Source organism: Mustelus asterias, chromosome 1 (genome assembly GCF_964213995.1).
Source record: "Mustelus asterias chromosome 1, sMusAst1.hap1.1, whole genome shotgun sequence".
NCBI classification, from domain to species: Eukaryota; Metazoa; Chordata; class Chondrichthyes; order Carcharhiniformes; family Triakidae; genus Mustelus; species Mustelus asterias.
In genome coordinates this window covers 200,273,031-200,290,030 of record NC_135801.1, presented here as the reverse complement: position 1 = coordinate 200,290,030, position 17,000 = coordinate 200,273,031, and the positions used below count along the sequence as shown (strand labels likewise).

The window sequence follows — 17,000 nt, the reverse complement described above, 5'->3', positions numbered from 1 at the left end:
AAAGAACGACTAAGAAAGCGATAAAGAAAGGAAAGATAGGTTATGAAGCTAAGCCAGCTCTAAATATAAAAAATGATAGTAAAAGCTTTTACAAATATATAAAAAGGAATAGAGTGGCAAGAGTGAATGTTGGACCCTTGGAGGACGAGAGGGGGGATTTAATAGTGGGAAATGAGGAAATGGCTGAAACTTTAAATAAGTTTTTTGTGTCGGTCTTCACGGTGGAGGACACAAATAGTTTACCGAATATTAACGATAGAGGGTTGGTAGGAGGAGAGGTACTCAATACAATTAATGTTACCAGGGAGGCAGTGCTTGGTAGACTAACGGGACTGAAGGTGGACAAGTCCCCGGGCCCAGATGGAATGCATCCCAGGGTATTGAAAGAAATGTCAGAGGTAATAGCGGATGCGTTAGTGGTTATTTATCAAAATTCATTGGATTCTGGGGTAGTGCCGGCGGATTGGAAAACGGCTAATGTTACACCGCTGTTTAAAAAAGGAAATAGACAAAAGGCGGGTAACTACAGGCCGGTTAGCTTAACGTCTATAGTTGGGAAAATGCTGGAATCCATCATTAAAGAAGAAATAGCAGGCCATCTGGATAAGAATGGTTCAATCAAGCAGACGCAGCATGGATTCATGAGGGGAAAGTCGTGCTTGACGAACTTGTTGGATTTTTATGAAGATGTGACTAGGGCGGTTGACGGAGGGGAACCGGTGGATGCGGTGTTTTTGGATTTCCAAAAGGCGTTTGATAAGGTGCCTCACAAAAGGTTGCTGCAGAAGATTGGGTCACACGGAGTTGGGGGTAGGGTGTTAGCGTGGATTGGGGATTGGCTATCCGACAGGAAGCAGAGAGTCGGAATAAATGGGTGCTTTTCTGGTTGGCGGATGGTAGCTAGTGGCGTGCCGCAGGGATCGGTACTGGGGCCTCAACTATTTACCATTTATATAGACGATCTGGAGGAGGGGACTGAGTGTAGGGTAACAAAGTTTGCAGACGACACAAAGATAAGTGGAAAAGTGAATCGTGTGGAGGGTGTAGAAGGTCTGCAGAGAGATTTGGACAGGCTGAGTGAGTGGGCGAGGATCTGGCAGATGGAGTATAACGTTGAGAAATGCGAGTTTATTCACTTTGGAGGAAATAATAGCAAATTGGATTATTATCTAAATGGAAAAAAATTGCAACATGCTACTGTGCAGAGGGACCTGGGGGTCCTTGTGCATGAGACGCAAAAACCCAGTCTGCAGGTGCAACAGGTGATCAAGAAGGCAAATGGGATGTTGGCCTATATCGCAAGGGGGATAGAATATAAAAGCAGAGATGTCTTTCTGCATCTGTACAGGACATTGGTGAGGCCACAGCTGGAATACTGTGTGCAGTATTGGTCCCCTTATTTGCGGAAGGATATATTGGCCTTGGAGGGAGTGCAGAGAAGGTTCACCAGGTTGATACCAGAGATGAGGGGTGTTGATTATGAGGAGAGCCTGAGCAGATTGGGTTTGTACTCGTTGGAATTTAGAAGGCTGACGGGGGATCTTATAGAGACCTATAAGATAATGAAGGGGCTGGATAGGGTAGAGGTGGAGAGATTCTTTCCACTTAGAAAGGAAGCTAGAACTAGAGGGCACAGCCTCAAAATAAAGGGGGGTCAGTTTAGGACAGAGTTGAGGAGGAACTTCTTCTCTCAGAGGGTGGTGAATCTCCGGAATTCTCTGCTCACTGAAGTGGTGGAGGCTACCTCGTTGAATATGTTTAAATCACGGATCGATGGATTCCTGATCGGTAAGGGAATTAGGGGTTATAGGGATCAGGCGGGTAAGTGGAACTGATTCACTTCAGATCAGCCATGATCTTATTGAATGGCGGGGCAGGCTCGAGGGGCTAGATGACCTACTCCTGCTCCTATTTCTTATGTTCTTATGGTGGAATTCTTTGAGAACATTACATGTGCAGTGGACAATGGGGAACCTGTGGATGTGGTGTATCTGGATTTCCAGAAGGCATTTGACAAGGTGCCGCACCAAAGACTGCTACATAAGCTAAAGGTGCATGGTGTTACGGGTAATGTATTAGCATGGATAGAGGATTGGTTAACTGACAGAAAGCAAAGAGTGGGGGTAAATGGGTGTTTTTCTGGTTGGCGATCAGTGACTAGTGGTGTGCCTCAGGGATCAGTGTTGGGACTGCAGTTGTTTACGATTTACATAGATGATTTGGAGTTGGGGACCAAGTGTAGTGTGTCAAAATTCACAGATGACACTAAGATGAGTGGCAGAGCAAAGTGTGCAGAGGAGGCTGAAAGTCTGCAAAGGGATATAGATAGTCTAAGTGAGTGGGCGAGGGTCTGGCAGATGGAGTACAATGTTGGTAAATGTGAGGTCATCCATTTTGGTAGGAATTAACAGCAAAATGGACTATTATTTAAATGGTAAAAAATTGCAGCATGCTGCTGTGCAGAGGGACCTGGGTGTCCTTGTGCAAGAATCACAGTAGCTGGTTTGCAGGTGCAGCAGGTAATTAAGAAGGCAAATGGAATTTTGTCCTTTATTGCTAGAGGGATGGAGTTTAAAAACAGCGAGGTTATGTTGCAGCTGTATAAGGTGCTGGTGAGGCCACACCTGGAATACTGTGTACAGTTTTGGTCTCCTTACTTGAGAAAGGATATACTGGCACTGGAGGGAGTGCAGAGGAGATTCACGAGGTTGATTCCGGAGTTGAGAGGGTTGGCTTATGAGGAGAGACTGAGTAGACTGGGGCTATACTCATTGGAATTCAGAAGAATGAGGGGAGATCTTATAGAAACATATACGATTATGAAGGGAATAGATAAGATAGAAGCAGGGGAGTTGTTTCCACTGGCGGGTGAAACTAGAACGAGGGGGCATAGCCTCAAAATAAGGGGAAGCAGATTTAGGACTGAGTTGAGGAGGAACTTCTTCACACAAAGGGTTGTGGATCTGTGGAATCCCCTGCCCAGTGAAGCAGTTGAGGCTACCTCATTGAATGTTTTTAAGGCAAGGATAGATAAATTTTTGAACAGTAAAGGAATTAAGGGTTATGGTGAGTGGGCAGGTAAGTGGAGGTGAGTCCACGAAAAGATCAGCCATGATCTTATTGAATGGCGGGGCAGGCTCGAGGGGCCAGATGGCCTACTCCTGCTCCTAGTTCTTATGTTCTTTTGTTCTTCCTCCATTTTCAAACCCGAGAGGACCTCAGATGATATCATTGAACTTGGACTTTCACAGTAACTTCATTGCGGTGTGAATGTAAATCTACTTGTGACGAGTAAATAAAGTTTTAGTTCAAGTTTGAACAGGGGAGTAGCTTTGAGGGGCTGAAGTCCAGATACTCCTGTATCCTGCACAGATTTTTATTGGAGATTTGATCTGCCTCAATGGACAATGATCAATCTCCAGGATGAAGACTCTCCCACAGACACACACCATCAATAAACAAATTGCTCTTGGATAGATTGATGGGATTGAGGTGACTGCAGCAGACAGAGGTGTCGGAGCTGCTGTTAACACATTCAGATTGGAGAGCCTGTTAGATTAATTACCTGAGGCAGTATCGCCACACTCCGTTTCTTTCTCCCAGCAAGGACATGCGGGAATACAAACTTGTAATCCTTCAGTTCATCAAGTAGTTTTTTCTGGAGAAATTGATAACCTGTGTGGAATATAATGGGAATGTCATTGGCATTGCAATGAGGATTAGTTGACAGTCCGTGCTGTGTAAATACAATCTGCCTCACAGCGAGATGCTGATGTGGTGGTAATCTTGCTGCACTAATAACCCTGAGATCCAGACTAACGTGGGAGGCGTGAGTTCAAATCCCATTAGGCAGCTGGTGGAATTTAAATACAATTCCTAAATTTGGGATTAAAAGGTCTTCTTTAGTAAAGGTGACCATGAATCCTGCTCTGACCAAGATCGCAAGGAACTACAAAAGGACGTGAATGTAGCTGAATCCATCACACAAACCAGCCTCCCATCCATTGACTTTGTCTTGACTCTCAGTCCTGCCCTGGTTCAATCTACCAAAATGCATCACCTCGCATTTGTCTCAATTAAACTCCATCTGCCATTCGTCAGCCCACTGGCCCAATTGATCAAGATCCCGTTGCAATTGGAGATAACTTTCTTCACTGTCCACTATGCCACCAATCTTGGTGACATCTGCAAACTTACTAACCATGCCCCCTATATTCTCATCCAAATCATTAATATAAATGACAAATAACAGTGGACCCAGCACTGATCCCTGAGGCTCACTGCTGGTCACAGTCTTCCAATTTGAAAAACAACCACCCACTGGCTTCTGTCAAGAAGCCAATTTTGTATCCATTTAGATACCTCACCCTGGATCCCGTGAGATTTAACCATATGCAACAACCTACCATGCGGGTACTTTGTCAAAGGCCTTGCTAAAGTCCATGTAGACAACATCAACTGCACTGCCCTCATCTACCTTCTTGGTTACCCCTTCAAAAAACTCAGTCAAATTTGTGAGACACGATTTTCCACTCACAAAGCCATACTGACTGTCCCTAATCAGTCCTTGCGTCTCTAAATGCCTGTAGATCCTGTCTCTCAAAATACCTTCCAACAACTAACCCACCACAGATGTGAGGCTCACTGGCCTATAGTTCCCAGGCTTTTCCCTGCAGCCCTTTTTAAACAAAGGCACAACATTTGCCACTCTCCAATCTTCAGGCACCTCACCTGCCTTGAATCCCATTAGTTTATTCAATACCTTCTCCCGGGTGATGGTTATTGCATTATTGCCTCTGCCTTAACTACAGTCTTTGGAAAATCCTCATTATTCTCAACTGTGAAGAAAGAGGCAAAATATTGGTTTCATGCAGTGGTTCCCAAACTTTTTTCACTGGGCCTTTCGGAATAAAAATTTGCTGGCGCCACACCGAATATTTTATTGATAAGAAATACATTCAAAAACAAATAAAAAACAACACCTAGCAGAGCTTGATTCATAACATAGAACACAACTACTTTATAATATGATCATGGGACATCCAGAAAGTAGAAACCAATGTGGTTTTTGTCTGTTGAGCAATCAATTCAGCCACTTGGTCAGATACAATCTGCATCTTATCTGAGACTGTCATTCGTTTTTCGAAATATGATCGTTGGCATTTCTGCCGTTCCAAAAACCTTTCAAAATATTGAACATCCTTGTTTGCCAGATTTCCATGTTTTGACAACAGATGTCTTTTCATCTTGCTTGGGACCATATTGGAATTGGAAAGCTTCTCACCACAGATCAAACACATTGGGCGAGGTACTTTTTCATCTCCAGTCCATGTGAAACCGAGACTCAGATAGCTATCCATATATTATTGATAAACTTTCTTTTTTGGAGGTTTGCTTGGGCCTGCTACTGGTGTAGAACATAGAACATAGAACATTACAGCGCAGAACAGGCCCTTCGGCCCACGATGTTGCACCGACCAGTTAAAAAAAAACTGTGACCCTCCAACCTAAACCAATTTCTTTTCGTCCATGAACCTATCTACGGATCTCTTAAACGCCCCCAAACTAGGCGCATTTACTACTGATGCTGGCAGGGCATTCCAATCCCTCACCACCCTCTGGGTAAAGAACCTACCCCTGACATCGGTTCTATAACTACCCCCCCTCAATTTAAAGCCATGCCCCCTCGTGCTGGATTTCTCCATCAGAGGAAAAAGGCTATCACTATCCACCCTATCTAAACCTCTAATCATCTTATATGTTTCAATAAGATCCCCTCTTAGCCGCCGCCTTTCCAGCGAAAACAATCCCAAATCCCTCAGCCTCTCCTCATAGGATCTCCCCTCCATACCAGGCAACATCCTGGTAAACCTCCTCTGCACCCTCTCCAAAGCCTCCACATCCTTCCTGTAATGTGGGGACCAGAACTGCACACAGTACTCCAAGTGCGGCCGCACCAGAGTTGTGTACAGTTGCAACATAACGCTACGACTCCTAAATTCAATCCCCCTACCAATAAACGCCAAGACACCATATGCCTTCTTAACAACCTTATCTACTTGATTCCCAACTTTCAGGGATCTATGCACACATACACCTAGATCCCTCTGCTCCTCCACACTATTCAAAGTCCTCCCGTTAGCCCTATACTCAACACATCTGTTATTCCTACCAAAGTGAATTACCTCACACTTCTCCGCATTAAACTCCATCCGCCACCTCTCGGCCCAACTTTGCAACCTGTCTAAGTCTTCCTGCAAACTACGACACCCTTCCTCACTGTCTACCACACCACCGACTTTGGTGTCATCAGCAAATTTGCTAATCCACCCAACTATACCCTCATCCAGATCATTAATAAATATTACAAACAGCAGTGGCCCCAAAACAGATCCCTGAGGTACACCACTTGTAACCGCACTCCATGATGAATATTTACTATCAACCACCACCCTCTGTTTCCTATCCGCTAGCCAATTCCTGATCCAATTTCCTAGATCACCCCCAATCCCATACATCTGCATTTTCTGCAGAAGCCTACCATGGTGAACCTTATCAAACGCCTTACTAAAATCCATATATACCACGTCCACTGCCTTGCCCCCATCCACCTCCTTGGTCACTTTCTCAAAAAACTCAATAAGGTTAGTAAGGCACGACCTACCTGCCACAAAACCATGCTGACTATCACCTATCAATTCATTACTCTCCAAATAACTATAAATCCTATCCCTTATAATTTTTTCCAACATCTTGCCGACAACAGAAGTGAGACTCACCGGTCTATAATTCCCGGGGAAGTCTCTGTTCCCCTTCTTAAACAATGGGACAACATTCGCTAACCTCCAATCTTCTGGTACTATACCAGAGGCCAACGACGACCTGAAGATCAGAGCCAGAGGCTCTGCAATCACTTCTCTTGCCTCCCAGAGAATCCTTGGATAAATCCCATCCGGACCAGGGGATTTATCTATTTTCAGACCCTCCAGAATATCCTGCACATCCTCCTTATCAACTGTAATACTGTCTATTCTACTCCCTTGCAACCCAGTGTCCTCCTCAGCTATATTCATGTCCCCTTGCGTGAACACCGAAGAGAAATATTGGTTCAATGCTTCACCAATCTCCTCCGGTTCCACACATAACTTCCCTCTGCCATCTATAACTGGCCCTAAACTTGCCCTAACCAACCTTCTGTTCTTGACATACCTATAGAACGCCTTAGGATTCTCTTTAACCCTATCCGCCAAAGTCTTCTCATGTCCCCTTTTAGCCCTTCTAAGCTCGCTCTTCAACTCCCTCTTAGCCAATCTAAAGCTTTCTAGTGCACTACCCGAGTGCTCACGTCTCATCCGAACATAAGCCTCCTTTTTCTTTTTAACCAACAAAGAAACTTTTTTGGTGCACCACGGTTCCCTAGCCCTACCAATTCCTCCTTGCCTGACAGGGACATACCTATCACAGACTCGCAGTAGCTGCTCCTTGAAAAAACTCCACATGTCGGTGTAGAATTAAACAACTCTTCTTCAGCACTCTGTTCGAACGGCGATTCTGGATCACAACGTGGACTCGGATCGTTCTCAGCATCACTTGATGCTCTTGCTCTCACTTTGGAAAAATATCTATTCATGTTTAAATGTTTCTCTGATTGTCCTTGAATCTTCCCGCCACACTTGTCATCCTCTCTCGCCGCACCCAGTGTGGCGCGCCGCTCCCTTTGGGAACCACTGGTTTAGTGTCTACACCATCAGTGTGTTCCCCATTAATACCCCTCCAGTATGGTCCTCTAAAGGGCCAACACTTAGATTCTCTACTCTCCTCCTCTTTATATCCTTCCAGAAGCTTGTGGAATCAGTGTTTTTGTTTGACATTTGAAGGAGAAAAGAGTTTGGGGAAGATGGGGTGAGGGGAATGGAGTGGCTCTGACTGGAATATCCTCCAATCTCCCATAGATTGCTGCAATGATGTCATTCTGTGCTGTGCTATAATTCCATAAATAACTTCACCCAGTTGGAACAGACTCAGTTTCTCAAGTTTCCTCATGATTGTCACCTCCTGCCTGTGGCATCATAGAATCGCAGAATCATAGAATCCTACACTGCAGAAGGAGGCCATTCAGCCCATCAAGCCTGTACCGACCACAATTCCACCCAGGCCCTATTCCAATAACCCACTGCATTTACCCTAGCTAGTCCCCTAACACGAAGGGGCAATTTAGCCTGGCCAATCCATATAACCAGCTCATCTTTCAGAGTGTGGGAGGAAACCGGAGCACCCGGAGAAAACCGACGCAGACACGGGGAGAACGTGTAGACTCCGCACAGACAGTGACCCAAGGCGGGAATCGAACCTGAGTCCCTGCCACTGTGAGACAGCAGTGCTAACCACTGTGTCACCGTGCTGCCCCGGGTCCCTGGCGCTGTGAGACAGCAGTGCTAACCACTGTGTCACCGTGCTGCCCCGGGTCCCTGGCACTGTGAGACAGCAGTGCTAACCACTGTGTCACCGTGCTGCCCCGGGTCCCTGGCACTGTGAGGGAGCAGTGCTAACCACTGTGTCACCGTGCTGCCCCGGGTCCCTGGCACTGTGAGACAGCAGTGCTAACCACTGTGTCACCGTGCTGCCCCGGGTCCCTGGCGCTGTGAGGGAGCAGTGCTAACCACTGTGTCACCGTGCTGCCCCGGGTCCCTGGCACTGTGAGGGAGCAGTGCTAATCACTGTGTCACCGTGCTGCCCCGGGTCCCTGGCACTGTGAGGGAGCAGTGCTAACCACTGTGTCACCGTGCTGCCCCGGGTCCCTGGCGCTGTGAGGCAGCAGTGCTAACACTCTGCCGCTCGAAAGCCCATCCTGATGAAACAACAGTAAAAGCCATGGATTTCTCATGAAATATTGCAAACTGACAAATTGAAAATAAACGGGATAAGACTGGGTTTGCCTGGAGAGAGCAATTGGTAACGCAGTGCTTTCTATCAGTGTTGCATTCATCCATGATTCTCACACAGTGATTAGCACTGCTCCCTCACAGTGCCAGGGACCCGGGGCAGCATGGTGACACAGTGGTTAGCACTGCTCCCTCACAGTGCCAGGGACCCGGGGCAGCACGGTGACACAGTGGTTAGCACTGCTCCCTCACAGTGCCAGGGACCCGGGGCAGCACGGTGACACAGTGGTTAGCACTGCTCCCTCACAGTGCCAGGGACCCGGGGCAGCACGGTGACACAGTGGTTAGCACTGCTCCCTCACAGTGCCAGGGACCCGGGGCAGCACGGTGACACAGTGGTTAGCACTGCTGTCTCACAGCGCCAGGGACCCGGGGCAGCACGGTGACACAGTGGTTAGCACTGCTGTCTCACAGCGCCAGGGACCCGGGGCAGCACGGTGACACAATGGTTAGCACTGCTCCCTCACAGAGCCAGGGACCCGGGGCAGCACGGTGACACAGTGGTTAGCACTGCTGTCTCACAGTGCCAGGGAGCCGGGGCAGCACGGTGACACAGTGGTTAGCACTGCTCCCTCACAGTGCCAGGGACCCGGGGCAGCACGGTGACACAGTGGTTAACACTGCTGTCTCACAGCGCCAGGGACCCGGGGCAGCACGGTGACACAGTGATTAGCACTGCTGTCTCACAGCGCCAGGGACCCGGGGCAGCACGGTGACACAGTGGTTAGCACTGCTGTCTCACAGCGCCAGGGACCCGGGGCAGCACGGTGACACAGTGGTTAGCACTGCTCCCTCACAGTGCCAGGGACCCGGGGCAGCACGGTGACACAGTGGTTAGCACTGCTGTCTCACAGCGCCAGGGACCCGGGGCAGCACGGTGACACAGTGGTTAGCACTGCTGTCTCACAGTGCCAGGGACCCGGGGCAGCACGGTGACACAGTGGTTAGCACTGCTCCCTCACAGTGCCAGGGACCCGGGGCAGCACGGTGACACAGTGGTTAGCACTGCTCCCTCACAGTGCCAGGGACCCGGGGCAGCACGGTGACACAGTGGTTAGCACTGCTCCCTCACAGCGCCAGGGACCCGGGGCAGCACGGTGACACAGTGGTTAGCACTGCTCCCTCACAGTGCCAGGGACCCGGGGCAGCACGGTGACACAGTGGTTAGCACTGCTGCCTCACAGTGCCAGGGACCCGGGGCAGCACGGTGACACAGTGGTTAGCACTGCTCCCTCACAGAGCCAGGGACCCGGGGCAGCACGGTGACACAGTGGTTAGCACTGCTGTCTCACAGTGCCAGGGAGCCGGGGCAGCACGGTGACACAGTGGTTAGCACTGCTCCCTCACAGTGCCAGGGACCCGGGGCAGCACGGTGACACAGTGGTTAACACTGCTGTCTCACAGCGCCAGGGACCCGGGGCAGCACGGTGACACAGTGATTAGCACTGCTGTCTCACAGCGCCAGGGACCCGGGGCAGCACGGTGACACAGTGGTTAGCACTGCTGTCTCACAGCGCCAGGGACCCGGGGCAGCACGGTGACACAGTGGTTAGCACTGCTGTCTCACAGTGCCAGGGACCCGGGGCAGCACGGTGACACAGTGGTTAGCACTGCTCCCTCACAGTGCCAGGGACCCGGGGCAGCACGGTGACACAGTGGTTAGCACTGCTGTCTCACAGCGCCAGGGACCCGGGGCAGCACGGTGACACAGTGGTTAGCACTGCTGTCTCACAGTGCCAGGGACCCGGGGCAGCACGGTGACACAGTGGTTAGCACTGCTCCCTCACAGTGCCAGGGACCCGGGGCAGCACGGTGACACAGTGGTTAGCACTGCTCCCTCACAGTGCCAGGGACCCGGGGCAGCACGGTGACACAGTGGTTAGCACTGCTCCCTCACAGCGCCAGGGACCCGGGGCAGCACGGTGACACAGTGGTTAGCACTGCTCCCTCACAGTGCCAGGGACCCGGGGCAGCACGGTGACACAGTGGTTAGCACTGCTGCCTCACAGTGCCAGGGACCCGGGGCAGCACGGTGACACAGTGGTTAGCACTGCTCCCTCACAGTGCCAGGGACCCGGGGCAGCACGGTGACACAGTGGTTAGCACTGCTGTCTCACAGCGCCAGGGACCCGGGGCAGCACGGTGACACAGTGGTTAGCACTGCTGCCTCACAGTGCCAGGGACCCGGGGCAGCACGGTGACACAGTGGTTAGCACTGCTGTCTCACAGTGCCAGGGACCCGGGGCAGCACGGTGACACAGTGGTTAGCACTGCTCCCTCACAGTGCCAGGGACCCGGGGCAGCACGGTGACACAGTGGTTAGCACTGCTGCCTCACAGAGCCAGGGACCCGGGGCAGCACGGTGACACAGTGGTTAACACTGCTGTCTCACAGTGCCAGGGACCCGGGGCAGCACGGTGACACAGTGGTTAGCACTGCTCCCTCACAGTGCCAGGGACCCGGGGCAGCACGGTGACACAGTGGTTAACACTGCTGTCTCACAGTGCCAGGGACCCGGGGCAGCACGGTGACACAGTGGTTAGCACTGCTGTCTCACAGCGCCAGGGACCCGGGGCAGCACGGTGGCACAGTGGTTAGCACTGCTCCCTCACAGTGCCAGGGACCCGGGGCAGCACGGTGACACAGTGGGTTAGCACTGCTCCCTCACAGTGCCAGGGACCCGGGGCAGCACGGTGACACAGTGGTTAGCACTGCTCCCTCACAGTGCCAGGGACCCGGGGCAGCACGGTGACACAGTGGTTAGCACTGCTGTCTCACAGTGCCAGGGACCCGGGGCAGCACGGTGACACAGTGGTTAGCACTGCTCCCTCACAGAGCCAGGGACCCGGGGCAGCACGGTGACACAGTGGTTAGCACTCCTCCCTCACAGTGCCAGGGACCCGGGGCAGCACGGTGACACAGTGGTTAGCACTGCTCCCTCACAGTGCCAGGGACACGGGGCAGCACGGTGACACAGTGGTTAGCACTGCTCCCTCACAGTGCCAGGGACCCGGGGCAGCACGGTGACACAGTGGTTAGCACTGCTCCCTCACAGTGCCAGGGACCCGGGGCAGCACGGTGACACAGTGGTTAGCACAGCTGTCTCACAGCGCCAGGGACCCGGGGCAGCACGGTGACACAGTGGTTAGCACTGCTGTCTCACAGCGCCAGGGACCCGGGGCAGCACGGTGACACAGTGGTTAGCACTGCTGTCTCACAGCGCCAGGGACCCGGGGCAGCACGGTGACACAGTGGTTAGCACAGCTGTCTCACAGCGCCAGGGACCCGGGGCAGCACGGTGACACAGTGGTTAGCACTGCTGTCTCACAGTGCCAGGGACCCGGGGCAGCACGGTGACACAGTGGTTAGCACTGCTCCCTCACAGTGCCAGGGACCCGGGGCAGCACGGTGGCACAGCGCGTAAGTTGTATCCCTGAACAGTGTGTACGCTGTACCCCTGAACAGTGCGTACGCTGTATCCCTGAACAGTGTGTACGCTGTACCCCTGAACAATGCGTACGCTGTATCCCTGAACAGTGTGTACGCTGTATCCCTGAACCGTGTGTACGCTGTACCCCTGAACAGTGTGTACGCTGTACCCCTGAACAGTGCGTACGCTGTATCCCTGAACAGTGTGTACGCTGTACCCCTGAACAATGCGTACGCTGTATCCCTGAACAGTGTGTACGCTGTATCCCTGAACCGTGTGTACGCTGTACCCCTGAACAGTGTGTACGCTGTACCCCTGAACAGTGCGTACGCTGTATCCCTGAACAGTGTGTACGCTGTATCCCTGAACAGTGTGTACGCTGTATCCCTGAACAGTGTGTACGCTGTACCCCTGAACAGTGTGTACGTTGTACCCCGGAACAGTGTGTACGCTGTACCCCTGAACAGTATGTACGCTGTACCCCTGAACAGTGTGTACGCTGTACCCCTGAACAGTGTGTACGCTGTACCCCTGAACAGTGTGTACGCTGTACCCCTGAACAGTGTGTACGCTGTACCCCTGAACAGTGTGTACGTTGTACCCCTGAACAGTAAGTACGCTGTGCCCCTGAACAGTGTGTACGCTGTACCCCTGAACAGTGTGTACGCTGCACCCTTGAACAGTGCGTACGCAGTACCCCTGAACAGTGTGTACGCTGTACTATTGAACAGTGTGTACGATGTACCCCTGAAAAGTGCGTACGCTGTACCCCTGAACAGTGTGTACGCTGTACCCCTGAACAGTGCGTACGTTGTACCCCTGGGCAGTGTGTATGCTGTACCCCTGAAAATCGCATACGCTGTACCCCTGAACAGTGTGTACGCTGTACCCCTGAACAGTGTGTATGCTGTACCCCTGAACAGTGTGTACGCTGTACCCCTGAACAGTGTGTACGCTGTACCCCTGAACAGTGTGTACGCTGTACCCCTGAACAGTGTGTACGCTGTACCCCTGAACAGTGTGTACGCTGTACCGCTGAACAGTGTGTACGCTGTACCCCTGAACAGTGTGTACGCTGTACCCCTGAACAGTGTGTACACTGTACCCCTGGGCAGTGTGTATGCTGTACCCCTGAAAATCGCATACGCTGTACCCCTGAACAGTGTGTACGCTGTACCCCTGAACAGTGTGTACGCTGTACCCCTGAACAGTGTGTACGCTGTACCCCTGAACAGTGTGTACGCTGTGCCCCTGAACAGTGTGTACGCTGTACCCCTGAACAGTGTGTACGCTGTACCCCTGAACAGTGTGTACGCTGTACCGCTGAACAGTGTGTACGCTGTACCCCTGAACAGTGTGTACGCTGTACCCCTGAACAGTGTGTACACTGTACCCCTGGGCAGTGTGTATGCTGTACCCCTGAAAATCGCATACGCTGTACCCCTGAACAGTGTGTACGCAGTACCCCTGAACAGTGAGTACGCTGAACCCCTGAACAGTGTGTCTGCTGTACCCCTGAACAGTGCGTACGCTGAACCCCTGAACAGTGTGTCCGCAGTACCCCTGAACAGTGTGTACGCTGTACTATTGAACAGGGCGTACGCTGTACCCCTGAACAGTGCGTACGTTGTACCCCTGAACAGTGTGTACGCTGTACCCCTGAACAGTGTGCACGCTGTACCCCTGAACAGTGTGTACGCTGTACCCCTGAACAGTGTGTACGATGTACCCCGGAACAGTGTGTACGCTGTACCCCTGAACAGTGTGTACGCTGTACCCCCGAACAGTGTGTACGCTGTACCCCTGAACAGTGCGTACGTTGTACCCCTGAACAGTGCGTACGCTGTACCCCTGAACAGTGTGTACGCTGTACCCCTGAACAGTGTGTACGCTGTACCCCTGAACAGTGTGTACGATGTACCCCGGAACAGTGTGTACGCTGTACCCCTGAACAGTGTGTACGATGTACCCCTGAACAGTGTGTACGCTGTACCCCTGAACAGTGTGTACGCTGTACCCCTGAACAGTGTGTACGATGTACCCCTGAACAGTGTGTACGCTGTACCCCTGAACAGTGTGTACGTTGTACCTCTGAACAGTGTATACGCTGTACCCCTGAACAGTGTGTACGCTGTACCCCTGAACAGTGTGTACGCTGTACCCCTGAACAGTGTGTACGTTGTACCCCTGAACAGTGTGTACGCTGTACCCCTGAACAGTGTGCACGCTGTACCCCTGAACAGTGTGTACGCTGTACCCCTGAACAGTGTGTACGATGTACCCCGGAACAGTGTGTACGCTGTACCCCTGAACAGTGTGTACGCTGTACCCCCGAACAGTGTGTACGCTGTACCCCTGAACAGTGCGTACGTTGTACCCCTGAACAGTGCATACGCTGTACCCCTGAACAGTGTGTACGCTGTACCCCTGAACAGTGTGTACGCTGTACCCCTGAACAGTGTGTACGATGTACCCCGGAACAGTGTGTACGCTGTACCCCTGAACAGTGTGTACGATGTACCCCTGAACAGTGTGTACGCTGTACCCCTGAACAGTGTGTACGCTGTACCCCTGAACAGTGTGTACGATGTACCCCTGGACAGTGTGTACGATGTACCCCTGAACAGTGTGTACGTTGTACCTCTGAACAGTGTATACGCTGTACCCCTGAACAGTGTGTACGCTGTACCCCTGAACAGTGTGTACGCTGTACCCCTGAACAGTGTGTACGTTGTACCCCTGAACAGTGTGTCCGCTGTACCCCTGAACAGTGTGTACGCTGTATCCCTGAACAGTGTGTACGCTGTACCCCTGAACAGTGTGTACGTTGTACCCCGGAACAGTGTGTACGCTGTACCCCTGAACAGTATGTACGCTGTACCCCTGAACAGTGTGTACGCTGTACCCCTGAACAGTGTGTACGCTGTACCACTGAACAGTGTGTACGCTGTACCCCTGAACAGTGTGTACGCTGTACCCCTGAACAGTGTGTACGCTGTACCCCTGAACAGTGTGTACGCTGTACCCCTGAACATTGCGTACGCTGTACCCCTCAACAGTGTGTACGCTGTACCCCTGAACAGTGTGTACGTTGTACCCCTGAACAGTGCGTACGCTGTACCCCTGAACAGTGTGTACGCTGTACCCCTGAACAGTGTGTACGTTGTACCCCTGAACAGTGTGTACGTTGTACCCCTGAACAGTGTGTACGCTGTACCCCTGAACAGTGTGTACGTTGTACCCCTGAACAGTGTGTACGCTGTACCCCTGAACAGTGTGTACGTTGTGCCCCTGAACAGTGTGTATGCTGTACCCCTGAACAGTGTGTACGCTGTACCCCTGAACAGTGTGTACGCTGTACCCCTGAACAGTAAGTACGCTGTACCCTTGAACAGTGCGTACGCTGTACCCCTGAACAGTGTGTACGCTGTACCCCTGAACAGTGTGTACGCTGTACCCCTGAACAGTGTGTATGCTGTACCCCTGAACAGTGTGTACGCTGTGCCCCTGAACAGTGTGTACGCTGTACCCCTGAACAGTAAGTACGCTGTACCCTTGAACAGTGCGTACGCTGTACCCCTGAACAGTGTGTACGCTGTACCACTGAACAGTGTGCCGCAGTACCCCTGAACAGTGCGTACACTGTACCCCTGAACAGTGTGTACGCTGTACCCCTGAACAGTGTGTACGTTGTGCCCCTGAACAGTGTGTACGCTGTACCCCTGAACAGTAAGTACGCTGTACCCTTGAACAGTGTGTACGCTGTACCCCTGAACAGTGTGTACGCTGTACCCCTGAACAGTGTGTGCGCTATACCCCTGAACAGTAAGTACGCTGTACCCCTGAACAGTGTGTACGCTGTATCCCTGAACAGTGCGTACGCTGTACCCCTGAACAGTGTGTACGCTGTACCCCTGAACAGTGTGTACGCTGTACCCCTGAACAGTGTGTACGTTGTGCCCCTGAACAGTGTGTACGTTGTGCCCCTGAACAGTGTGTACGCTGTACCCCTGAACAGTGTGTACGCTGTACCCCTGAACAGTGTGTACGTTGAACCCCTGAACAGTGCGTACGCTGTGCCCCTGAACAGTGTGTACGCTGTACCCCTGAACAGTGTGTACGCTGTACCCCTGAACAGTGTGTACGCTGTACCCCTGAACAGTGTGTACGTTGTACCCCTGAACAGTGTGTACGCTGTACCCCTGAACAGTGTGTACGCTGTGCCCCTGAACAGTGTGTACGTTGTACCCCTGAACAGTGTGTACGTTGTACCCCTGAACAGTGTGTACGTTGTACCCCTGAACAGTGTGTACGCTGTACCCCTGAACAGTGTGTACGTTGTACCCCTGAACAGTGTGTACGTTGTACCCCTGAACAGTGCGTACGCTGTGCCCCTGAACAGTGTGTACGCTGTGCCCCTGAACAGTGTGTACGCTGTACCGCTGAACAGTGTGTACGTTGTACCCCTGAACAGTGTGTACGTTGTACCCCTGAACAGTGTGTACGCTGTACCGCTGAACAGTGTGTACGCTGTACCCCTGAACAGTGTGTACGTTGTACCCCTGAACAGTGTGTACGTTGTGCCCCTGAACAGTGTGTACGCTGTACCCCTGAACAGTGTGTACGCT

General features: G+C 51.8%; 1 protein-coding gene across 1 annotated transcript in view; it reads right to left on the bottom strand.

Moving 5' to 3' along the window:
* LOC144481080 (disintegrin and metalloproteinase domain-containing protein 12-like) overlaps positions 1-17,000 on the bottom strand; it is a 359,843-nt gene that overhangs the window by 221,067 nt on the left and 121,776 nt on the right. The window contains exon 2 of the mRNA XM_078200726.1: positions 3,566-3,675. Coding sequence (XP_078056852.1) covers positions 3,566-3,675 — 110 coding nt within the window. The remainder of the gene's footprint in view (positions 1-3,565; positions 3,676-17,000) is intronic.